We start from the raw sequence: 26,539 nt of genomic DNA, 5'->3' as shown, positions 1-26,539 counted from the left end.
ATGCAGAGTACATCATGAGAAACGCTGGACTCGAAGAAACACAAGCTGGAATCAAGATTGCCGGGAGAAATATCAATAACCTCAGATATGCAGATGACACCACCCTTATGGCAGAAAGTGAAGAGGAACTCAAAAGCCTCTTGATGAAAATGAAAGTGGAGAGTGAAAAAGTTGGCTTAAAGCTCAACATTCAGAAAATGAAGATCACGGCATCCGGTCCCATCACTTCATGGGAAATAGATGGGGAAACAGTGGAAACAGTGTCAGACTTTATTTTTCTGGGCTCCAAAATCACTACAGATGGTGACTGCAGCCATGAAATTAAAAGACGCTTACTCCTTGGAAGGAAAGTTATGACCAACCTAGATAGCATATTCAAAAGCAGAGACATTACTTTGCCAACAAAGGTTCGTCTAGTCAAGGCTATGGTTTTTCCTGTGGTCATGTACGGATGTAAGAATTGGACTGTGAAGAAGGCTGAGCACCGAAGAATTGATGCTTCTGAACTGTGGTGTTGGAGAAGACTCTTGAGAGTCCCTTGGACTGCAAGGAGGTCCAACCAGTTCTTCTGAAGGAGATCAGCCCTGGGTGTTCTTTGGAAGGACTGATGCCAAAGCTGAAACTCCAGTACTTTGGCCACCTGATGCGAAGAGTTGACTCATTGGGAAGACTCTGATGCTGGGAGGGATTGGGGGCAGGAGGAGAAGGGGACGACAGAGGATGAGATGGCTGGATGGCATCACTGACTCGATGGATGTGAGTCTGAGTGAACTCCGGGAGTTGGTGATGGACAGGGAGGTCTGGCGTGCTGCGATTCATGGGGTCGCAAAGAGTCAGACACGACTGAGCCACTGATCTGATCTGATCTGATACATATATCCCCTTTCTCTTGGACCTCCCTCCCACCCCCTCAGGCTATTAATATACGTTAAAGGTACACTCACGAGTGATGGTGAAAAGTGAGTGGATTCCAACACAATCTGATAGCCTGGAAGTCCCAGAGATGGCAAAGAGTCAGACATGACTTAGAGACTGAACAATGACAACAACACAAATATATACATATATATACACACACATATATATAAATTGCCTAGTCATGCATAATGAAAAATTGTGTGAATGATATTAATAAGTGTATGTGTGGGGTTAAGGGTAAGTGAGTTGGACAAGTTGTATGATAGGTGAAGGGTTAAGATAAAAAGGACTAATATTTAATGAGCGTACATGAGACATCAGGTTTTAGGCTAGTGCTTTCTGTATGTCAGTCCATCTCATCCTCTTAAACTTCATATGAAACCCTTTTCTGGGCCCCCCGTGAAGAGGATTGTCTTGCTTACTTGGCCTGTCAGAAAGTTCTAACAAGGCTTCCTTGAAACATTTTTTCCACATGGCTTTCAGAATATCACACTGAGTTTTCCTCTCCTGTTTCTCTTACCCTCCCATTCAGTCTTTTTTTTCTTGTTTCTCCTCCTGCCTCTGACCTCTAAATGTTAGAGGACCCAGGGCTCAGTCATTCTCCACCAACAAGCATTTAGTCAGAAGTTTCACTGAGTCTGATGCTTGCTAAGTCGCTTCAGTCATGTCTGACTGTTTATAACCCCATGGACTGTAGCCCGCCAGGCTCCTCTCCATGAGATTTCCCAAGCAAGAATACTGGAGTGGGTTGTCATTTCCTCCTCTAGGGAATATTCCCGACCCAGGGATCAAACCCACATCTCTTCCATCTCCTGCATTGGCAGACAGGTTCTTTACTCCTAGCAATACCTGGGAACCCCCTAAAAGACATCCAGATGCTGATAACTTCTAAATTCATATTTCCAGCTCAGATCCATCTCTTGAACTCCAAACATGTGTATCCCACTGCTCACTTGATATCTCCATTTGGATGTCGAATATGCATCTCAAAATGAGCATACAACCTCCTCCCCAACCTGATCCTCTCAGTCTTCCCCTTTCAGCAAGTGAATTTTTCAGTCTTCTGAATTTTTCTTTCAACTCTTCCTTTTATTTATTTATTTATTTTTTTGATACTCATCTTATTTATTTGGCTGCACCGGGTCTTGGTTGCAGTATGCAAGATCTTTCAGTTGTGGTTTGACAACTCTTAGTTGTCGTATGTGGGATCTAGTTCCCCGACTACAGATTGAACCCGGGTGCTCTACGAGGGCTTCCCTTGTAGCTCAGTCGGTAAAGAATCTGCCTGCAATGCAGGAGACCCGGGTTTGATCCCTGGGTGAGGAAGATCCCCTGGAGAAGGAAATGGCAACCCACTCCCTTATTCTTGCCTGGACAATCCCACGGACAGAGGAACCTGGCAAGCTACAGTCCATGGGGTCACAAGAGTCGGACATGACTGTGTCTAAACCACCACCACCACCTCTGCATTGGGAGCACAGAGTGTTAGCCACTGGAGCACCAGGAAATTTCCAGCTCCTCCTTGACTCCTGTCTTCCTGTCTCTCACACATGCTGCAACCAGCTGTCAGCAAGTCCTGTGGCTTCAGCATCTCTCTAGAACCCAGTCTTCTCTCTCCATGCTCTCCCGGGCTTCCTCCCACTGCACTACCATCTTTCAAGCCACCATCACATCTCTCTAGACATAGCAACAGCTGCCTAAATGGTTTCCTGCCTCCACTCTTGTCCCCCTCGAGTCTTTTCCATGCAGCATCCATGGGAGCATTTCAAAGAATAAATTATCTCATGTCACTCTTCTGCTCAAAACCATTCAGTGGCTCCCATCTCACTCAGGGTAAAAGCCAAAGTCCTTATAAGTCCTTAACTGTTTCTCAGACAAGCCAAGGACTCTCATATTTCTGAGCCTTTGTGCCACTGACTAATCTATTTTGGCCACTAGACTGTGACAGTGTAAGGGCAGGGAATGGACTTCCTCCATGCCTAGATCTCCAGCCCCTAATCCACCACCCAGTGCAAAACAGAGGAGCAGATGTTAGGAAGAAATTGCTCTGAACCCAGTGTAGTTTTAAACTGCTTATGCTCATCATCTTATTTAATCCTTGCAACAACCCAATGAGGTAGAAACTATAAACTGAGGCATAGAGTAGCCAAATGCCTTTCCCAAGGTCACAGGCCTGGGGGACCAGGGATTTGAACCTAGGAAGTCTGGTTTCAGAGGCAACCCTATGCTCTTAACCAGTATCTTATCCTACCTCTTATAAGGGTCCCCTTGGCAGAGGGGTGGTGGCTGAATGAATGAATGAATAAATGAGTGACATTGATTATAACTAGTGCCCATGAGCACCCCCGCATGCTATCTATCAGAATGCCTTAGATTACATTCTCCACGTGCAGACAGTTGACTGGAGAGTACTCTAGGGCACAGGTCCCTAACCTTCAGGATCTAATGCCTGATGATCTGAGGTGGAGTTGATGTAATAATAATAGAAATAAAGTGCACAATACATGTAATGCATTTAAATCATCCTGAAACCATCCCCTCCACCGCCCATCTGTGAAAAAATTGTCTTCCATGAAACTGGTCCCTGGTGCCGAAAAAGGTTGGGAACTGCTGCTTTAGGGGAATACTCATGTAAGGGAGTGAGGAAGTCAGAATTGGACAGAGGGAAAAGTTGGCGAGCTGTATGGTTTGCCCCTCATGCCTAGTGGGTCTCTGGAGCTGGAGTGGTCCTTCAGAGGAGTCCCAGGTGGAGGCAGTATCCAAGTCCCTGGCCAAGGGCTGGCCCCTGGGTGCAGGTGTACCCTTGGATGAGGCAGTCTCCTGCAGCAGGGGGCATTCACTGGTTGGGGGATGCACCTGTGAGCCTTCAGCTGCTGACATTCATTGCCCTGTATGGGTGAGTGCAAGGGCTCTGACCAGGAGCCCTAGGGAGAACTCTGTGGTATCCCCTAGACAGACTGAGCATTTAGCATAATATCTCACTTAATCCTCATCACCATCCTATAATGCGTTATTCATCTCTTACCCTCTCTTTATAATAGAACACACTAGAGCTTGGAGAAGTTAAGCAACTTGCCTAAAGCTCAACACTTAGGGAGGTGAGGCTGGACCTGAGTGAATGGCCCAGTCATCACCCAAGTCGCTGCACTCATCATTTCATTACTGGGGCAGTGGTGTGGTGGCGTGGACTCCACCACCTGGGGCTTCCTAGTGTCCCATCTCCTTCTGCTGAATCCTCCCCCTCCCTTGAGCGTGTGCTCCTTCCCATTCCCAGCACCTCTGGTGGGGCCATCAACCTGGTTCACTGGGGCCTCCAGGGTGGACTCACATATCAAGCCTGGTCAACTGTGTAGCACTGGGCCCTGCCCAGGTATAGGTCAGCTCTTCCCCTAGCAAGAGAAGCTTCTTCCTCTGAGGCTCACAAAGCTAATGTAGAAGGAGGTGAGCCTGGACCTGCCTCTAGCCGTGTTCCCAGCCTTCTCTAAGTACAGAAAGGGCACTTGCACAAGAGAGAATGAGAAAAGAGAAGCAAGAAAGATAGAGATCTGATGGCATTACTCAAGCTTCTAGAATTCTTAATTTACATCTAAGCTTCCTAGTTTTGTGAGCCAATACATTTCCTGTTGGTGTATAAGCTAGTACACATTGATTTTCTTTCACTTGCAGGCAGAATCACAGTCTATATCAAGGTGCTAATTTCAATAATGTATTAGTCAGTCTTTGCTGTGTAACAAACAGCCTTGGAATCTCAGGGGCTTGCAACCATACTCATTTTTCTCACTTTGCATCTGCATATTGGTGAGACTATGACTCAGATTTGGCTGGGTTTTATTCCAGACTGTAGGTCTGGTTCAAGTTTGTTCTATCCGTCTTTATCTGGGGCTGAAACTAAAGAGGCAGTTGCCTAAGCCATGGTCTTCTTATGGATGATCACAAGAGCACAGGAGGCCAGGTCAGACTGTGAATACACTTAAGGTTGCAGTTTGTTGCGAGTTTACTAAGATTCCAGTGGCCAAAGCCAGTCATGTGGCCAAGCCTAGTATCAGTGGGGCAGAAAAAGGTCCTCCACCTCTGCTGGTCAGAGCTGCTTAAAAGTCACAAGGGAGAGTACAGGATGGGTAGTATTATTATTGAGAGGCAGTGAGAAATTAGGAACAATAAGTCAACCTACCACAGAGAGGCCAGAGGGACGAGGAGAGGGTACCAAATGATGCCCGAAGACGCAGGACATCACAGCCCAGCACACCTGTGTCAGCCAAGGTGTCATGTCACCCACATCCTGAAGAGAAAACCAACTTCTGCTGATTACCTCTTAGACTTACAGCAGAGTCAGCTGAATCCCAACACCTTCTCAGAACTGCACATGCCATCTCCAGGCAGCAGCTCCGTATGCACAGAAACCAGATCCCTTCTGAGAGATCAAAATCCATCTTAAATAGACACAGCTGTTCCCTAGCGGGGTGTCAAAAGGGAGAGGGGAGAGACACGATGGGAAATGTTTAGTTTCTTTCTGTTTTAAGTTGCCAGAAAAATCGAAGAGACTTTTAAGGTTTGATTATTAATTTCTGGAAGAATTGGTTGCCAGCTTTGCTATCATTTTCAAGTTAAAGTCGTCTAAAGATCAAAGGGATGCTTCAGAGCCACTTTCACCCCATATTGAGTTTGGAAGCTTTTCACAACAGAACGATCAGAAATAGAGCTGGTTGGTTTTTGTTTTTTGTTTTTTTTTTTGATGCATCCCTCAGATGCATACATCAAATGTCACAATTTATTTCAGTTCAATAAATGTTTACTGAACATGTCCCATGGCCATGTGCTCATTTATAAAAACATAAACAAACAGCAATGATAGGATTGCTGCCCCTGGCTGGGTCATCTGGGCAAGCCACATTATCTCTCGGATCTCAGTTTCTTCATCTGTAAAGAAGGTGTGTTTGACCTGTGAACTCTGTGGTCCTCTCCCGATCTAAAATCTGTCCATCAACTGGGTAATGTTCCTTTCTCACTTGCTGATAATGAAAGTAGCAAAGATATGCAGGAAGGAAGTCAAAGCTGCTGAAGCCATGAGCATCCTAGGACTGATCATGGTTGTTGGAATTTCCTCCCAATGGTAAAACTAGGAATTCCTGGTGCAGATGACAGATGACTGTACTCATAGTCATTATACCCCTTCCTCCCATCTCTCCAGAAAAAGGGTTTATTGATCCATTGCCATCCTCAGTTTAGGACTGTACATAAATCCCATCTCTACTATGCTTTTCATTTCAACAGTGCAAATGGCAAGTTGGCATAAAAGGAAGTGATACAAAATACTAGTAAAGTGGAATCCACTGACATCCCATCGAAATGAGTCCTGGTTCTGCCACTTGTGAGTTGTCTGACCTTTGGCAACTTTATATCCCTGAGCCTCAGTTTTCTTATCTGTAAAATGGGGATAATCATAGTAGCACCTTCCCCAGAGGGTTGTTGTAAAGGACATAGGTTAAAAACACATTATTGACTAGAGATGTATTAGTATATCATTTGCTACCCCATGTTGTTGACCAGAGTTGTATCAATATGTTTACAGAGAGTGATACAATTAACATCACCATATGAAGTTCTTACAGCTTAACACCAATCAAGGGTTCATAATACAACTCATGATTGTTGTTATCATTTACGTTTTGCTTTGTTAGATTTTTGTTCCAACCCTGTGTATATTGTAAACATAAAATTAAAAAAAAAATGATGAATTGTGAAATTTTGAGTGAAGAAGAATTATCAATGAATTTTATTCAGATACTTTCTCTGCCTGTCCAAGTGACATATATACTAGTGTCTCAGAGGATCTTCAAAATATAGTTCTGATTCAGACGCCGTGAATATGAGGCCAACAGAAAGATGGAAAACGTTAGTGATTGATTCTGATACGGAAAGTGAAGATAAAACTCAAGGTGCTAGAGAATGCTCCTTTCTTCTACAAATGAGTGGACTGAAGACAACATTTCATGAAAATCAGAAGACTTTACAAGGGCGTCAGGTGTAACTTTTGAGTGTAATAGCCCACAAAGTGTTAGTGAAATAACAGAATTAATTTTGGGCCACCCAAAATAAAAACTTCCTTCCATATGTGTTAGTTTCTACAAAAATCTCCAGGTCAATAATAAGTTAAGCGCTCAGTGATGAGGTTAAGAACTCACTAGCATTATTGTCATTAGCTAGCACCTCTTCCATGCACACCTTCAGGCAAAACTGGATTCTGAGTCTACCAGCTCCTCTTGTTTGTTGTTTAGGCGCTCAGTCGTGCCTGACTCTTTGTGTCCCCCTGGACTGCAGCACACCAGGCTCCTCTGTCCTCCACTATCTCCCAGAGTTTGCTCAGATTCATGTCCATTGAGTTGGTGATGCTATCTAACCATCTCATTCTCTGCCACCCACTTCTCCTTTTGCCTTCAATCTTTCCCAGCATCGGGGTCTTTTCCAATGAGTCAACTCTTCCCATGAGGTGTCCAGAGGATTGCAGCTTCAGCTTCAGCATCAGTCTTTCTGATGAATATTTAGCCTCTTCTTTTTAGAACACTTTCAAGAAGAAAGGGTTTATACTATTACTGATATTTAATGAAAACTCTTCATTCAGTGTTGTTTGTATAAAAGTGTACATAGATTTGTAAAAGTATTTGTTTCTTGTTACTAAGACAATAATAATAGAAAAAAATCTTAAAATAAAAAAAAACACTTCTTCCATCACAGAAACCCTCTGATGTAGGTTGAAAATCCAACTGGTGATCACTTCCTGTTAAGTTTCCAAAAGGAACTAACACACAGGAGTGCTTGGGCTCCATTCTCTGGTTCTGTGCCTCCAATTAAGGCTGTTGCTCACCTATAAGCAGGGGAGCCATCTTTTCTAATTTGCACCGAGGTCTTCTGTGGGCTAGCCAGGGCCCTGGACTGGTCCATCTTTAGGAGGCATTGAAGTTCACACTTTGATTTGATGCCTCCTAATGAATGACAGGATGAGAATCTAGATCTGTCTGTCTTGTCCTCCCAAAAGCTGCCCAGGGGACTCAGGCTCACCACGCTTCCTGAAAGCTATCAGGCTCCCAGGGTTAAGTGACTTTTCTGCAGGACCCTGGAGGCTCCTCACGGGCTGAGGGAAGAACACAGCTCTGTTTCTATTTTCCAGTCTCGTCTCTTTGATATAGGACAGCTGTTTCAGAGCCTGGCCAGATGGATGCCTGTGGATAGGTCCCTATGGTTTGAGGGGGTAGGGATGGAACCAGTGTGCTGGATGCAGGGTCCAGGGCTGTGGACGTGCAGACAGGATGCCAGGGAGCACTTGGCAAAGAAGTCCCTCCCCTCGGTACTTGTTTTTCCATCTCCACTCATCCCTTTTAAAACCAAACCTCCTATTCTTTTGTTTGTTTTTCAAGAGGAACCAACACTGGTAGCTAGCTGTTCCTGGGGAAAGGTATCAGAGTACTGTTTTACTACCAACATGGCTGAGGGTGCTGATGGAAAGCACGGTAACTGATATTGCTCTGAGCAAATACAGTTCCCTCTTGAAATGCACACGTGCCTAATAACACGGCCTTGTGGTTCCAAATATTGGATTATCAATTGTTTTACATCTCCCCAGCATCAAATAACGCAGGTAAAAAAAATAAAAGGGCAGTCAATTAAGATAAATGCAGCAACTTCACAATTTACTGGCTGGACACACATTACCCAATGAGCCGAATGTTGGATAAGATAGCTGTCTTCTAGTTATGTATACAACCAGATAGATAATCCTCATATCAGGGCAGATGGTCACAGGCCTTCATGGCATGCTGAATTGAACAGCCTATACTATTTGGCTAATACATATTTTTCCAAGGGGGCTTCCGGATGGCTCTAGTGGTAAAGAACCCACTACCAATGCAGGAGACGTAAGAGACATGGGTTTGATCCCTGGGTTGGGAAGATCACCTGAGGAGGGCATTGCAACCCATTCCAATATTCTTGCCTGGAGAATTCCATGGACAGAGGAGCCTGGCAGGCTGCACTCCATAGCATCACAAAGAGTCAGACACAACTGAAGCGACTGAGCACCAACACATCCATATTTTTCCCAGCACATTTCAGTGCTGCGAAGGTTGAGTGTGGACTCAAGGGGCAGATTCCAAGGCCCTTTCCTACCCTCACTACTTCCAATTCCTAAAAAAGGATCTTGCACATTGCCAAATCCGAGACTTTTCTATAAAAATAAGTTTCGAGGGGCTTTAGGATCTTAATTCCTTTGGTTGGTTGGTGTCTAATATAGTGTCTCCTCTGCAGCCTTGACTGAGGGTCATCATCTTCTTTCCAGCCTGGAAGAGGAAGCACTGGTCCTTAGTGGAGACTTAGCGTGTAACTTATCCTAGGAGTGAGAAAAAAAAGAACTAAGAAGGATGCAGAAGCTCACAAGAGTCTGGGTGAGGGGTAGGGGTAAAAGAAGAAATGAGCAGAAAAACTCTGCTAAAGATATCATTTCGTTAAATAAATGAGAGAGAGGGCACAATATGGGGAGAAAGAAGTCCTAAAAAATTCCATTTTTGAAAATTTCTGCTCTGCTCCTTACCAAGTCTAATGCACTTCTGTTGAAAAAAAAAATCATTGTCCCCTTCCTCCCCGTACCCACAGAAAATAACTTTTATAGGCTGGAGATCACATGATTAATACCATCAGTGATAAAAGAATAAATTACCCATTTAGGGTAGATCTGTAAAGTATTTCAAGCCACTGGGGTACCATTTCATGAACCAAAAGAACTAATTTACCAAATGGGTCCCTGGGGCCCTGAGGACTAATGCACTGACCACTCTCCTGCTTCTCCATTAGATCAGTGCCTTTGCAGAGAATGAAGGTCATGGGGTTCAAAGGGACACAGGCGGTCCCTCTGTGCATCAGTGTGCACTGGGATAAGATTGTGTTCATGGCTCATAGGAGAAAATAGGAAAGAAAGAAAAGGCAGAAACTTTAGACTCAGACTCACCTGTGTTTTAATCTGATTCTGCTACTTTTCAGTTGGGAAAGTGTGAGCAAACCTTCCAAGCCTGAGGTTTTTTTTTTTTTTTTTTTTTCTCTGATCTGCTGATAAGGAGATCATAACGTCTACTGTCAGTGTGGGGACAATTCAGCCTGAGTTAGTGGGAATCAGTGGATGAGCACAGTGGCAGCCATAGTGACTGTCCAAAGAATGGGAGCTGCCTTTCCAATTATCCCTTTCTTCATCACCATCTATCATCTCTATCACCATCACCATCTCTATCATCTGCCTCTGCATCATTGACAACATCTACAGAGTTCTTTCCAGTCAGCAGGTACTGCCCAATCTTTCACATGCACTGTCTCCTTTAATTCCTCAATAAGCCTATGAATTCGGTAAACTTATCGTATCTTATCCCAATATTATCCCAATCTATTAATGAGGAAATGGAGGCTCAGAGAAGTTAAGAAACTCATCCAGTGTCACAGAGCTAATGAGTAGCAAGACTGGTACTTAAACACTTGTCTAACTCCAGAGTCTATGGAGCTGAGGCTATGCTCACCCTCAGGGAAGGGTGAAATATCATTGTTGACATCAAGCATCATAGTCTTGCCATTAGGCTATAGAAATGATGCTTTGCTGAGATGAGGAATTAAAGCTGAAGACTGAATGGCCAGAAGACTTGAATCTATTCTCTTTAGCCCTGTTGAGAGAATCTGCTAGAGACTGTCTGGACTCCTGGAAAATAAAATCTCCAACCCATGGAGGTGGCCAAGATATGAGAGGGCCAGAGGTCCTGCAACATACCGAGGGGTTGGACCAGTTCCTTGAGGTGTAGTGACTGTTTTCTTCAGGTGGACACAATTCTCTCAGGGTTTTATATTTTGTTTTGCTTCAGTTAAGTTCAGTCGCTCAGTCATGTCTGACTCTTTGCAACCCCATGGACTGCAGCACACCAGGCTTCCCTGTTCATCACCAACTCCCTGAGCTTGCTCAAACTCTTGTCCATCGAGTCAGTGATGCCATCCAACTATCTCATCCTCTGTTGTCCCCTTCTGTATTTTGCTCGGCTGTCTTTATTTGTCCATTGAGGCTATGATGGAGCCAAGAGAACAGACCATCAGGCACTTTCTCTTGTAGGCCCCACACCAAACCAAGTAAGAAACACATCAAAAACCCAAGAAAATGACAACAAAATTCTGTAAAGCAATTATCCTTCAATAAAAAAATTAATTAAAAAGGAAAAAAAATTTTTTTTAAATATCCAAGAAACCTTCAACGGCGGTGGGGGGTGGGAGGGAAATGCACTTCTTTCAAAAATAGATGGTCTAAGTATATATGCTTATGTGTTTTAGTCTATGGTTACTATGTATGGTTTTAATATTTATCTTTCATATGTAGCAGCTTCTTATTATTAAAGGACTTTTTGCAAATGACAAATACACAGAAGTGACCTGGTTGGTTAAGTATGTACACAGAAGGGATGCCCCTGACCAACTTTCTGACCTTTTTTTAAATTTAATTTTGATTGGAGGATAATTGTTTTACAGTATTGTGTTGGTTTCTGCCATACATCAACATGAATCAGCCATAGGTCTACATATGTCCCCTCGCTGCTGAGCCTCCCTCCCACCTCCCACCCTATCCCACCTCTGTAGGTTGTCGGAGAGCACTGGTTCGAGCTCCCTACCTCTCAAATTCCCACTGGCTACCTATTTCACATGCGGTAATGGATATGTTTCCATGCTATTCTCGCAATGTGTCCCACCCTCTTCTTCCCCAAATGTATCTGCAAGTGTGTTTTATGTCTGTGTCTTCCATTGCTGCCCTGCAAACAGATTCATCAGTACCATCTTTCTAGATCCCATATGTTTGCATTAATATGTGATATTTGATAAGAAATTCTTTAGGAAGTCAAAAGGAGAATGGCAGTCTTCACATTAGTAACTGTGCGTGGTGTCCACGTGAACTGTGTGTGTGTACTGTACATATACACTTTGTTTATGTGTGTATGTATGCTCAGTCGCTTCAGTCATGTCCAATTCTTTGCAACCCTATGGACTGTAGACCTCCAGGCTCCTCTGACCAAGGCATTAGCTGGGCAAGCATACTGCAGTGGGTTGCCATTCCTTTCTCCAGGAGATCTTCCCAATCCGGGGCTTGAACCCGAATCTCCTGCCATCCTTTACCCACTGAACCACCTGGGAAGCCCATCGATATATGTACAGACACCTATATATAATGGACATCTGTAAACATACATCCCCAACTCAAAGCTGTGGGCTGTTTCCCCATGCCCCACAATCCTCTCCCCTGTTTCCCTCCTGGTTTCTCTTTCTTTATATCCCTTCATTTCATAACTGGTTTTGAGGACTACTCAAAGCGGTAAGTGGGTGGGGCATTGCTGAGAAGGGAATATAACTTAGCCGTTGGGGTTCACCACCTGATCACTGGTCTCTATGTCCTTGACTCTGCCCCGCTCCTCGTCTTCTCACCCAGAGCGCCGAGACCTGAATGCCTCCTTCTGAGATGCTTTGCCCTTTCCCCCCGAGCACATGTTAAAACCCACTCAGCCAAAGTAAACCATGTAAATGAACAAGAGATACATCTCCTAGATTGGCCAGGATTTATACGTGACAATTTGAACAAACAGAGCATCCATCTGCAGAGAGGGAGGGTAATTCCTTAGGGACTCTCGGGTGGCGGGGGCTGGGAAGACACAGGACAGACAGCATGGAGAAGAGAAAGAGCAGGGAGTCCTTGTCATCATTTCTGTGGCTCAGGGCTTCCTGGAATTTATGTACTTGACATGTGGGCATGAGTTTTATGAGCACCTGTGCTGGGTGCCTAGCGCAGTGAGTCAGGAACTAGCAGTGAGTATCAAACTTCACTGTGCACCAGCTACTCCTGGGAAGTTTGTTGCCAATGCAGATGCCCAGAGCCTCCCCCAGAGAGTCTTCTAGATCTGGATTAGGGCTCAGGATCTACAAGCATTGTCTGGGAACTCCACATCAAGCCATCTACAGCCTCACTTTAAGAAACGCTGAAACCAGCCTGAAGTCCAGAGGTGTGCCTCTTACAGCCTAGTAAGGGACACTATTTGCAGCAAGAGAAAGTAGCAGGATCACATTTCTCCCCGGCTCCTATAGGCAGCCACATATTGACCCAAAGAAGCATCGAGATTTCTCAGGACACTGACTCCTAGGCTTCTTTTCAGACCTCCCCTGTATCACCCTGTCCCATGTAGGAACTTAACCTGGCAAGAGAAAGCATTTGAATGCTGCTTCCAGATCCTGACCTGAGTCAGACAAACCAGGAGCCTGACTGACTCAGAGAGAAAATGTGAAGCCACATGTGGGGATACTCTAGTCCTGGTCCCAGCTCATTCACTTGACAAATATGTACTGAGTACTGGGGGCTAAGAGGGGGAGGCACATGCAGGTATGGGGCTGGTCTCAAGGGCCTTTTGGTTCAGTTTCATAATCTTAGGACAAACTCTTTAACCTCAGTGTTTTAACCTGCCAAATGCAGATTCCAGTTACCTCCTCTTTCTGATGGAGTTGCTGCAGAGATAAAATAAGAGGAGAGATGTGAAAGTACTTTGAAAAGTTATATGTGGCTAGAATTCCTAGGGAGACCCAAGATGAGAAGGGTTTTCGTGACAGAAGCAACAATTTTTGTGGATATGAAGTTATGGAGGATGGGAAGATGAGCTTGTACAATCAACCACCAACGTGTGAGAGTATCAAAGTCTTTGTTTCCCCTTCAGTAAATAACATGGAGAAGGAAATGGCACCCCACTCCAGTACTCTTGCCTGGAAAATCCCATGGACGGAGGAGCCTGGTAGGCTGCAGTCCATGGGGTCGCTAAGAGTCGGACACGACTGAGCGACTTCACTTTCACTTTTCACTTTTATGCATTGCAGCAGAAAATGGCAACCCACTCCAGTGTTCTTGCCTGGAGAATCCCAGGGACAGGGGAGCCTGGTGGGCTGCCACCTGGCAGCCTGGTGGGCCCCACCTGATGGGGTCGCACAGAGTTGGACACGACTGAAGCGACTTAGCAGCAGCAGTAAATAACAAGGGTACCGGGAAAAAAAACAAAAACAAAACAAGGGTACTGGAGTAAAAGGTACCAAAGTTGCCTTCTAGGACCAAATAACATCATTTGGTTGTAGAATGAAGCAACTATACACACACACACACACACACACACACACACACACATACATATGTATACATATATGTATATATAGATATGTATACACACACATATATATACACACACACATATATATACACATATATGTATATATATAGATATGTATACACACATATATACACACACATATATATACACATATATGTGTATATATAGATATGTATACACACACATATACACAAACACACAAATATATATGTATACATATATGTATATATATAGATATGTATACACACACATATATATGTATACATATATGTATATATAGAGATATGTACACACATATATACACACATATATGTATACATATATGTATATATATAGATATGTACACACACACATATGTATACATATATGTATACATATAGATATGTACACACACACGCCCCTCGCCAGGGGCATCAGCTTGGCCCACGCTGTATACACACACTAGGTCTTCTGGGGTGGCTTCCCAGTGGCTCAGGGGTTTCCTAGGACAGTTCCAATTTATGCCACTTGCCCCAGCTTCACTATTCATAACACCATCTTTCACTCTCAAAAGTGTCCCAGTTTGGACATTACATTATAAAATCACTCTATTTATGGAAGAAGGGAAGTGAAGATGACACTGCTGTCAGCAATGAGTTAGTCTCTTTGTCTTGGTTCTTATTAGGAATTTTCTTTCTCTGAGCTGGGATGGTCTTACAGACTTTCCAAAATGCTCAGGCAAGCTTTGACAGGCATCCAAAGTGCACGGCACAGTTTGCTCACGCTGCTCAGAGCAGACATTCGGTGCATACTGGCCGCTGCACTGCCCGACCCTTGGATGGGCTTTGGCTGATGGCGACGCTGGGAAAATAGCATCAGGTCCCTATACAGTGAACACATTTTCTAGCTTGGTTCTTAACATCAGTTTACTGGGGTGGGAGGTGGGGTCTACTTTAGGAATATACAGAAGGGAGAATCTTGAAACAGAACACACAGTACTGTTAAATTCTCATAGTTGGGAATCCCAGAGCGTTTTATGGATGACAGATCTGAAGCCCATCACCCAACAGGTTGTATGTGTCTCCCAAGAAATGAATTGTAAGTGCATATTTGCCCTACAGATAGGCAAGTGGAAAAGGACACGAATTCTGTGACTGTTTTGTTACCTGAGATCACCTAGGTACAAGTGCCAGTGGAAGCTGGAGGGGGTGGGGAAGATAGATTAAGTAAGCTTTTCAGTTTAAATCAAGTGGATTCTAGAGGGTAATTAATTTCAGGTTTTCTGTCTGAGATCTGATCTTTTTGCATGTGCGTGAACGTAAGGAGACACAGCTGGGAAAAGCTCCTTTTTTTCGTATTTAGAAAACAAATCTCAAAAAATAAAATTCTTTAAAATCCTAGGAGGCACCCCAGGAGTTTCTAAGGAGAGTTTCTTGCAAGTTCAGTGGCTGTACCACAGTTGGGGAAGAGGAGGGCAGAGAGAGGTGAGAAGGTGCCCAAGGAATGGGTCTTTGCTTTCTTTTCTCCCGGTTAGATTTTGGGGTGTGGCTTGTTTTGTTTTGACTTGATTTGAAGATTCTGGTGCGTGGGGATAATCTCACTGAAGTAGAAAATGAGTAACACTTGGTCAGTTTGTTTACTGTACAAACCGCTCACACATTCATTTGCAGAGCGCTTCCTATGGGCTAGGTGGCAAGGATGTGAAGAGAAATAACAGGTAAATAAATGACCACCCTCCTCCTCCCACGCAGGGCTCTCAGGGAAGTAGGAGAGAGATGTAAACAGGTCAATTGCTGCGCGTGCTGATGAGTGTTGTACAGAGGTGTGAGCACACACACATGTGCACTCTAGTATACACACAGCTCTTCAAGAAGTTGTTGCTCAGTTACTCAGTCGTGTCCGGATCTGCGACCCCACGGACTGTAGCACGTCAGGCTCCCCTGTCCTTCGCACTTCAAGAAGAGCGGCTCTTAATTGCTTTCTCAGAAGGTTTGTTTCCAGGATACCCCTCTCCTCTTTTTCTTTTTGGTATCTGCATACATACTTTTGTTTATTGAAGCAGAATTCATAAAACACAACATTAACCTTTTAAAAAATTTATTTATTTTTGGCTGCACTGGGTCTTCGTTGCTGCACTTGGACTTTCTCTAGTTGTGGCCGAGCGGGGGCTACTCTTCTCATTGTGGTGGCTTCTCTTGTTACAGACCATGGGCTGTAGGGAGAGTGGGCTTAGTAGTTGTGGCTCACGGGCTTAGTTGCCCCATGGCATATGGGATCCTCCCAGACCAGGCATCAAATCGGCATCCGCTGAATTGCAAGGTAGATTCTTAACCACTAGAACAACAGGGAAGACTCAAATCAATCTTTTTAAAGTGAACGATTAGATAACGTTTAGTCCATTCACAATGTTGTGCAAACACAACCTCTCTCTAGTTCCAAAACGTTTTCATCACTCCGAAATAAAACTCAGTCTCTGTTAAGTAGTTCTCCACACTCTCCCCTCTCCACAACTCCTGGTAACCACAAATCTGCTTTGTCTCCATAGATTTACTACTCTAGATATTTCATATCAATGAAATCCTACAAAATGTAACCTTCTGTGTCTGGCTTCCTTCAGTTCAGTCGCTCAGTAGTGTCCGACTATTTGCGACCCCATGAACCACAGCACGCCAGGCCTCCCTGTCCATCACCAACTTCCGGAGTCCACCCAAACCCATGTCCATTGAGTCAGTGATGCCATCCAACCATCTCATCCTCTGTCATCCCCTTCTCCTGCCCTCAATCTTTCCCAGCATCAGGGTCTTTTCCAATGAGTCAGCTCTTTGCATCAGGTGGCCAAAGTATTGGAGTTTCAGCTTTAGCATCAGTCCTTCCAATGAACACCCAGGACTGATCTCCTTTAGGATGGACTGGTTGGATCTCCTTGCAGTCCAAGGGACTCTCAAGAGTCTTCTCCAACACCACAGTTCAAAAGCATCAATTCTCCGGTGCTCAGCTTTCTTTATAGTCCAACTCTCACATCCCTACATGACCACTGGAAAAACCATAGCCTTGACTAGATGGACCTTTGTCAGCAAAGTAATGTCTGTGCTTTTCAATATGCTGTCTAGGTTGGTCATAACTTTCCTTCCAAGGAGTAAGCTTCTTTTAATTTCATGGCTGCAATCACCATCTGCAGTGATTTGGGAGCCCCCAAAAATAAAGTCTGACACTGTTTCCACTGTTTCCCCATCTATTTGCCATGAAGTGATGGGACCAGATGCTATGATCTTAGTTTTCTGAATGTTGAGCTTTAAGCCAACTTTTTCCACTCTTCTCTTTCACTTTCATCAAGAGGCCCTTTAGTTCTTCTTCACTTTCTGCCATAAGGGTGGTATCATCTGCACATCTGAGGTTACTGATATTTCTCCCAACAATCTTGATTCCAGCTTGTGCTTCTTCCAGCCCAGCGTTTCTCATGATGTACTCTGCATATAAGTTAAATAAGCAGGGTGACAATATACAGCCTTGACATACTCCTTTTGCAGTTTGGAACCAGTCTGTTGTTCCATGTCCAGTTCTAACTGTTGCTTCCTGACCTGCATACAGGTTTCTCAAGAGGCAGGTCAGGTGGTCTGGTATTCCCACATCTTTCAGAATTTTCCACAGTTTATTGTGATCCGCACAGTTTAAGGCTGCCTTCACTTAGCAGAATGTACTGAGGCTCGCCCACCTTGTCGTGAGTGTCAGCGCTCCACCCCTTGCATAGCTGAGGAGTGTTCCATTGTATGGATAAGCCACAAAGTGTTTATGCACTCATCTGCTGACAAGCATTTGGGTGGCTTCACCTTCCAGCGGTTGTGAATAATGCTTCTGTGAACATTTGTGAACGAATTTTTGTTTGAATATCTGTTTTATCTCTGTGGTATATATCCAGGAGTGGAATTTCTGGGTCTTATGAGTAGTTCTATGTTTAAGTGTTTAAAGAACCAAACCATTTTGCACACTGGCTGCACATAACACACACCTGCTTTTTGAAGACCCACAAAGTTCTATTTTTGATGGTTCCTCCATAATGAAACTGAAATACTTCAAAGAACGAAATCCTGGTTTACCAAAACCCAAGTAGTCTAAGTTCCTTTGTTGGTCCAGTGGGTCAGAACTTGTGCTAATGAGACTAAGGTCAGGGGTTCAAGACCCAGCTGGCCAGTCAGCTGAGTAGTGTGTACAGAGTAAAAACTTAAGTCTGCTGTCACAGCTCCATTAATACTGTCCTGCCCTCTTACACAAGCTTGTTAGTACTCACAGGGGGACAGAGCAAGAGTCAGTTTAATTGTTGTTCAGTTGCTCAGTCCTGTCCAACTCTTTGCGACCCCACGGACTGCAGTATGCCATGGTTCCCTGTCCTGGTTTTTACGGTTCCACATATAAGGAAACAAAACAAAACGAAACACCCGGCACCCGAGGCACCGTGAGGCTGACTAGGATCAAATGACTACTCACTCCCAGTCCTGCTGTCACCTGATTTCTGTGGGTCCCTGGGGTAAACTGCTTACCCTGCCCAGAGCCTCAGTTTCCTCATGTTTAAACTGGGAAAAGGAGAAGAGGGCGGCAGAGGATGAGATGGTTAGATAGCATCACGGACTCAATGAACGTGAATTTGAGCAAACTCTGGGAGACAGTAAAGGACAGGGAAGCCTAGCATGTTGTAGTCCATGGGGACGCAGAGAGTCAGAGGCGACTTAGTGAATGAACAGCAACAAATTGGGAACAATAATCCTTTCTTCAAAGAGATGACAATGCATCCTGAGTACTTTACACACAATAGGCTTCCAACAAGTGCTGTCGAATCTGGAGGGTGAGCAACCTCCAGGGCGTGCAGAAGACCCTCAGCTCCAGAAACTCTGAACTGTCCTCCTGAGGTTGACCCAGCTGGAATGGTGGTGCGAGCTTGTTCGGTTGTTCCGGTTACACTGACTGTTTTAAATGGTCCTATTTGCATGGAACGAAGCTTGCTATGGTAACAAGGTCTGGTGGCTGGAATCCAGGGCCCCAGTGAAAAATGCAAAGCCTGTGCTCCTCCAGGAGAAAGAGGCACTTGATGGGTGTATCAACTTTAAGGTTACCTCTGTTCTCCCAGGAAGAAGGAGCGATGTAAACTGAGGCAGCGGGGCCTCCACACTCCTAGCAGGGGGAGGAAGAGGGAAGCCCCAAGGAGCCTTCCAGACTTCTCTCCTGGCCGAATTCCTTTTGCCCCCCAATATTTAGCCCCGCTAAGAAGCCTCAGACTGGCTAAAGCCACCGATCTATGCACCCACCGGTGCCGGGCGGTGGGGAGGCCACAGGGCCAGTGATCCACCCTGGGGAAGGAAAGGGAGACCCTTCGGAGGAAGGGGGGACAACGCAGGTTGGGGCGCTGGAGGTGCAGGTGGAGTGGGGTGGAGTAGGGTCGAGGTGGACAGTGAGAGGCACGCGGGGCAGTAGCCCAGTTCCCCGCTGAACATTCCCAGCTGCATTTGAAGGAAACAGCTAAGCAAGAACTCCACTCCAGAGCGCGAGCAAGCAGCCCCCTCCCCCGGAGCTCCATCTCTGCTCCCCTCCGGGGCCCCTCTTCCGAGCACCCCTCTCTCCCAAGCACCCACCTCCTCCCCAGTCCCTGCACCCGCGCTAAGGCGCGAGTTCGCCAGGGCGGGGGCCGCCCCACCGCTCCAGGGAGGGGACCGAGAGCGGGCCTGGGAACAGGCGCCCCCCCACGCCTCGCCAGGGGCGCCACCTCGGCCCACGCTGGGCCACCGCCCGCCGCACCCGCCCCACGAGGGGGTGTGTCCCAGAGGTGGGGGGCGCGGGAGGCCGAGGCAGCGCCCCCGCCCCGGGTCCCTGCCCCCTCCCGAGTGCGTGGCGAATGGTAGGCTCCATTGAAAGAGTGCCGGGCGGCGCGCGGTGTCCTTCTCCGAGTCGCTCTCCGCGCCGGGGTCTCGGCGATCTCTGCTCCTCCTCCTCTTTCTCCTCCCCCCTTCCCCCCTCCCCAACCCTCCGCCTCGCTCCGCCGCGGCTCGGGCTGGAAGCGCCGCTGTCATTCCTGCGCCGGAGGAGCCGGCGCTGCCGGTGCCTGGGGGTCGGGGCTCGGGGAAGCCGGGCCGCGGGGGACCCAACAGGTAGAGCCGGGGGTGCCCGGCCGCGCGCCCCCCAATCCCCGCGCATCATGCAGCTCTTTGTCACCTCTCTCGCCCCCAGGCCAAAATCCTGAGCATGATGGAAGACAATAAGCAGCTCGCGCTCCGCATCGATGGGGCGGTCCAGTCGGCCAGCCAGGAGGTGACCAACCTGCGAGCCGAACTCACAGCCACCAACCGGAGACTGGCGGAACTGAGCGGCGGCGGCGGCCCCGGCCCGGGCCCGGGAGCGGCGGCCAGCGCCTCGGCGGCGGCGGACTCCGCGGCGGCGAACATGGAGAACCACCAGCACAGCGCGCAAGGTAGGGATCGCCTGGCGCCCGGGGCGGAGGAAAGGCGAGCGAGCCAGACCCGGACCGGACCCGGAGGCGCCCGGGGACTCGTTGCCCCCCACGCCCGCGGCGAAACCGCCTTGCATTGTGGCTTGTAACCCTTTCCGCCCGGCGGTGGCCAGTACTGCTCCCGCGCTGGGAGTTGCAGTCTGCTGTCATTAACGAAAACCCGGGCGCAGCGTGCACGGGTTCACACGGTCACGGCGGCCCTGGCCAGCGCAAGCTAGGCGCAGCCGGCGGGTACCCCTCGGCAGCAGAAAGTGCCCTTTAGATGGTACACAGCCCCCAGCTCCGTGGGCAAACTTTTCATGCCCGGGCCTTTGTAGGGGTGAATGCCACAGCTTCCCCCCAGTTCCAGAGGCTCCTTTCCTTGGAACGACTGCCCAAGAGGGAGCGCCAGGCTCTGCTGCCGCGTTTGGGGTAGAGGATTGGACTGGTTTGCACTTTTCTCCACGGATGCCAAATCCCTTGTCTCGATTGCATCTGGACTTTATTTTCTCCCCTTTTGAGATCGCGCAGGCAGTGGAATTATATCAATGCAACAGTAGATGCTGTGCTCAGCAGGGAGTTTAAATTTCCAGCAAATATAAACACTGAGAGCACTTTCCAGGGGGAAATCTTAGACCTCAAAGGCTGAGTGATGGGCTCTTGGCGAAATGAAGGCGTCGTAGATGGTGGGTTTCCAGGTAGCTGCTGCTTGAAGGGACTCTTTGCAGTTAGGAGAAGGGGAAAAAGGACAGTCTGTGCTGACACTGACAGTGATGAAGCTCTGAAACCCTCATACAAGGGTTAAAAGATGGAGGAAGCATCAAAAAGAAAAAAGAAAAAAGAAAAATCCATACTGTTTGTTTTCTGTGAATTAGAAGTGCAGAATGGATTTTCAGGATTTTTTTCCCTTTTCTTTTTTTGTCTAATTGCCCTTTAAGAAAAGTTGTCACTGATTATTAATATCATTTGATTGCAAACTAAACTGCTGAAATCCTGGACGTGACCAAAAAAAAAAATCCAGTCTAGGAGGGTCACTTGTGTAAATATGTCACTTGATGAAATATGAGGTACCAGTGGCCCAGAAGGATTTTCTGGTTTTATTGTTATTTCAAAGGTTTCTAAGTGTTGAGAGAGAGCGAGCAAGTCTGGTTTCATAGGAATGCCTTCTCTCTGTCAGCTTCTGTTTCTTCCTTACCTTCCTGCAGTAGGCATGCTTTTTTTTTTTTTTTTTCTGGTGTGAGATGTTAAGCTTGAACATTAGCAGTTTATGTTCAACTCATATCTTAACTTGGTACTTCCGGAGTCTGTCAAGAGTCTTAGGAATTGGGGCAATAATTTGGTACCAAAGTAGCATGACGTCATGGTGGGAAGGTGTTGTGAGAATGGTGCTTGCTGCATAGTTTTCAAGGTGGATATCTGGTTATTCTGTCATTTGTCCCTTGTTATGTCATTGTGTGTGGAAGATGCTCTCTGCTGGCACCTGGGCAAAAAAGAGAAGTTAGACTCCTGGTCAGGCTTTACTTTTTATCAGCAGGGATGCTTCCAGCCTTAAAAAATAGCAGAGAACTGACGTTTTGCTGAGAATCAAAAGCCACGGTAAAGCAGAGTGAACAATGCTGGTTTATTTCCCACTGTCCGCCCCTTTCTCAGCCAAAGAAAAGTTAAGTGGCTTTTATCTGAGTCCTGGGTCTAGTGCAGTCTGAGCACGCTAGGAGGTCGGGCCACAATGATCTACACACTCAACTTGGAAACTGTGATACTTAGCTGATGGTTAAATTGTTGCAGTGGAGCAATCGGGGGCTGTTTCCTCTTTCTTTTTTTCTTACAAAAATGCACAAGGCTGTGGAAATGGAAATGGCTTTTGGATCTCTTGATATCCCTAAAAACACACAAAACCGGCAGCTCCCTCATATTCTGAGACGCGTGCCTCCCCTGGCCAGGGGCTGTCTGTGGGTGGCTGGATGAAGGATGGTCTTGATTTTTCCTCTGTGTACCACTGGTATTTTTCAAAACCTTTACTGGGAGAGTTTAATGATTTTATAATCAGAAAATAAAATGTTGAAGATTTTAACTCAGCTTAATGGTTGGCCACATAGCCCTCTAAATTGATGTCAATTTAAACTGATGTGATGGTTGAAAAGAAAACAAGACCCCCATATGCATTCAGTGGGGCATCATTTGCTTATATATAGTAACCATTTCTTCATACAGCACTTTTGCATTATTTAGCCTCTGTCAGTGTTTTGGGGTTTGTTTTTATTTTGTTTTGCTTTGTGTTCTCATGACATGTGGCAGCATTCTGCTGGAACAGAAACCTTCTGCAGAGGTGGTCTGCTAGTGTCTTCTGCTAGTGCTCTCCTATTCCTAAAGGGAAACGCTGGGCTTTCTTGGGTTAATTTCAAAGTGTGGTTGATTGGCTTTCTTTCTTTCTTTTTTTTTTTTTTTTTGATTGGCTTTCTTATGCTTCTTTGTAACATACCTCTAGGAAGGCTCACAGGAGCTCAGTTCCTGAGGGTTCCTAACTGTTCTTCTGAATCAGTCTTCTGTTCTAATTTTGTCTGGGTTGGTGCAAGTCAATGGGCTCAAAGCGCATGAGTATTTACTGTTATTGAGTTATCACTTTTCAAATCAAAGGTTTGAATGAAATGAGTATCTTTCAAAATGCAAGTGTTCAGTCACTCAGTCGTGTCTGACTCTTTGCAACCCCATGGACTGCAGCGTGTCAGGCTTCCCTGTCCTTCATCAACTCCTGGAGGTTGCTCAGACTCATGTCTATCGAGTCAGTGATGCCATCCATCCATCTCATCCTCTATCATGCAACTGTATACGGTATCTTTAACTAGAGGGCATTATGCACATATGAAATGCATGTTAATGTCCTTTTAATAATATTAGCACAAATGGTTACAAGGAAGAGTCATCTTTTGCTCTTCCTGCTGAAAAGCTCTTTGATCCATTTCCAGATACTTTTGTTAAAATTTTATTTTTGATGAATTAAACAAGCTCACCAATCCACCAGTGTACGTTTTGTTCCAGTGAGGATATCTGATAGTAGGTAAGTTGATGAAGAAAACTTGGGTTTTCCTAGAGAGTTAATGCAGTGTGTCATTTAAACAAAATATTACCTTGGTTGGTACCCTCTGTGAGCGGGCATGGTTGCTACGTAACGGAGTCTGGAAAGTGAACTGCTGAAAATCTGGGCTTTCGACACTTTGCAGGATCTTCTTTCAGAATCTGTGTTGAAAGTACGCTTGGCAGCCAGCCCATCTTCTCTCTCCCAGCTTCAAGTGAGTCGGATAATCCCTAATGAGGATGCTGGCATGCGGAGCGCAGGGCATCCGTGCAGGGTGGCTCTTCTCAAGGCTCCAAAGCTGCCTCTTGGGTTGGTGAGGTCACGACTGCCTTTGACAGGTGGACAGAAGGAGGCTTGGAAAGAACAGAGCCAAGCATTTGTTCCAATTTGTCTTGTTGTTGGTAGCCAGAGAATGGATTTGTTTAAAGTAACGTTTCTAAGCTGTTTTCCTCAGCGTATCATCTCTGGGAAATGTGTTTAAAATACTTGCTGTTCTTTGAGGGGAAAATATGGCAGTTTGTTTCTCTGAAAATGTTTTATCTGATGAATGGCTAATATTAGATTCAATTGATTGCTTTGCTGTGCATAGAATAAAACAATTAAGCTCCAGTGTACCCAATGCAAATAGGTGTTTAGCTGTATATAACATAAAATACCTATGCTCAGTAGGATGCATACCTACTGCCATGATTTTTGTGTTTTTTAAGGAAATAGTTGTATTTATATGCCTAAGTAAGTGGAAATGTTCATAGCATCTTCGTGGGTGTTGAGGGCTTACTGTCTACTGCATCAGTTAGATTAGGATGGGGAAAAGGGTCATTTTCTTACACCTTTGTAAATTTCCATAAATAGATGCAAGTTTTATTTTTTTTTCTCCCTAGGCATTAAAATAGACTGTTACTTCAGGTCTGATGGCTCTTATCTAGCATTATGATAATACTGGAAACCCATTGGTGAAGCATAAATTACCTTGGGACTGAATTGAATGTGTGAATAGTCTGCGGAGACGCTAGACACTGTTGCTTTGCAAAATGAGTTCTGTCTTTTGGCAACCCCTTCCCACTTCATTCTGCCTCTGTGTACTCTTGTTTTCTCAAGTAGACTTTTATCTTTTTTGAGCAAGAGAATTTTCATGTGGTAGAGAGGATGAGACTAAGCGCAGTGGAATCTTGGGGACTTCTCTTGGCTCACCCCTAAGTTACAGAGCTCATCCAGAACCTATGCCTTGGTTTTTCCAGTCATATCCATGGGCTATAGGAGACTTGTCTGTCTTTTCCTAATCTGGTAAGCTGTCATGAGATGGGACTTCAAAATTCTTCCTGAAAATCACCGTGCGTGGTCACCAAGAAATTACGTACAGATCAGTACAGTGTGAATGAAATTAGTTATTGATTGCCTAGTATTTACTATTTTTGTACTGTCTTTGGAAAATGCCTTTGGAGGACCCCTTAAGTAAAGTTTCTGGTTCTGGTTAATTTCATGCTTCCAGCATTTCAGGATTGACTGAGGTTTTTCAAAACTTTTTTGATCTAAGTCTGAGCCAATCTGATTTTTATAATAGGAGCCTAATCACACATCCTCCCCATGTAAGACAAGGCGTGTTTTCTCCATTCCTTCACCCTCTCTACTCCCCAAGACTGCTGGCACTTTTGAGGAATCCTGTAGGTTATAATTTGTGACTTCCTGGCTGCCAGTGAGCTCATAGCAGATGGACTTGGCAGGTGGGGAATGCTCGTTGGAACGCTGCCGGTTCACCGTGCAAGTCATATGGGGCCCAGAAGGTCGAGCCTGGGGTCCTGGCCATATTCATTGCATATTTCATTTATATTTATTCCTGAGTTATGTAGCAAAGGCAAGTGAAATCACATGACTTTCTCAGTGTTTTTCAGACTTTTGCCAGTATGGGTTTATGTGAGCATTAGTGCTTGGCATCTTACCCCCTGCCATCTATCAGGCAAGAGTGGAACTTGTTCTGCCTGCTGAGGCCAAGGAATGGGTTTTTAAGTGATCTTGTAAATGAAAATGAGTCCATACTGTTTGGGCTGGATATTAGGGTGAGTAACACATGGGATAACAAGGGGTGCCACCACCGGCAGTCACTGCAATGCCCTAGTCATCTGAAATGCAGGCAGAGAAACTCCAGGCGGAATCATTTAGGAAAAGACAGCTTCTCTGAAGCCAGGAGCACGTGTGCGTGTGTGTGCTCAGTCATGTCCAACTCTTTGCGACCCCACAGACTGTAGCCCACCAGGCTCCTCTGTCCATGGGATTTCCCAGGCAAAAATATTTGAGTGAGTGACTGTTTCCTTCCCCAGGGGATCTTCCCAACCCAAGAGAGTGACCATCTATTGTGGCAGATGATACCTGACAGCTCAGGACAGGTTAGCATCCTGCTGGCCCACGTCACCATCCTCAAGGTCCCCTTCCAGGCCCATCTTGACTATGAAGAAGCTGGAGGGAATCCAGGCAAAGGAATCTTTTCTTCCTCCCCATGTGGTTGAATGAGTCTGTAACATCCTTGCTGGTTTGATGCACCTCAGATCTAGGTGGCAGACTCAAGGCTGTGCGCTGTAGACATGCTTGCTTCTCCCTTGGAATCCTAAGCTGCTGGAAACATGAAAGATGCTGAATATAGTTTTAATGAGTTTGGCAAGAACAACTGTTGGAGCAGGTGGCTTCTGTGTGGTGGGACATCGTGGGTTCTCAATTTGTTTTAGTGTCTTTGTTGACTTGGCCTTGCTGGACCTTTGGGTCCCACTTATGAAAAGCCCCTGTCCCCTCTACCCTCTGATGAACTGAGACCCTAGCACGAGAGCTCAGATGGAGCCTGCTACAGGCAGGTCTGCAAGCAAAGCACCCCCGAGGCCTCTGCACCTTCTGTGATGGGGAGTCAGGCTG

At 45.8% G+C, this 26,539-nt stretch overlaps 1 protein-coding gene across 1 annotated transcript in view; it reads left to right on the top strand.

Annotated features, from left to right (window-relative positions):
• The window catches only part of KAZN (kazrin, periplakin interacting protein), a 1,348,869-nt gene that overhangs the window by 795,408 nt on the left and 526,922 nt on the right, over positions 1-26,539 (top strand). The window contains exon 3 of the mRNA XM_070768463.1: positions 20,310-20,550. Within this exon, the coding sequence (XP_070624564.1) occupies positions 20,310-20,550 (241 nt within the window). The remainder of the gene's footprint in view (positions 1-20,309; positions 20,551-26,539) is intronic.

This window comes from Bos indicus, chromosome 16, assembly GCF_029378745.1.
Source record: "Bos indicus isolate NIAB-ARS_2022 breed Sahiwal x Tharparkar chromosome 16, NIAB-ARS_B.indTharparkar_mat_pri_1.0, whole genome shotgun sequence".
NCBI classification, from domain to species: domain Eukaryota; kingdom Metazoa; phylum Chordata; class Mammalia; order Artiodactyla; family Bovidae; genus Bos; species Bos indicus.
Note: the sequence above shows the minus strand (reverse complement) of the source record. Positions and strands in the feature narration are given on the sequence as shown.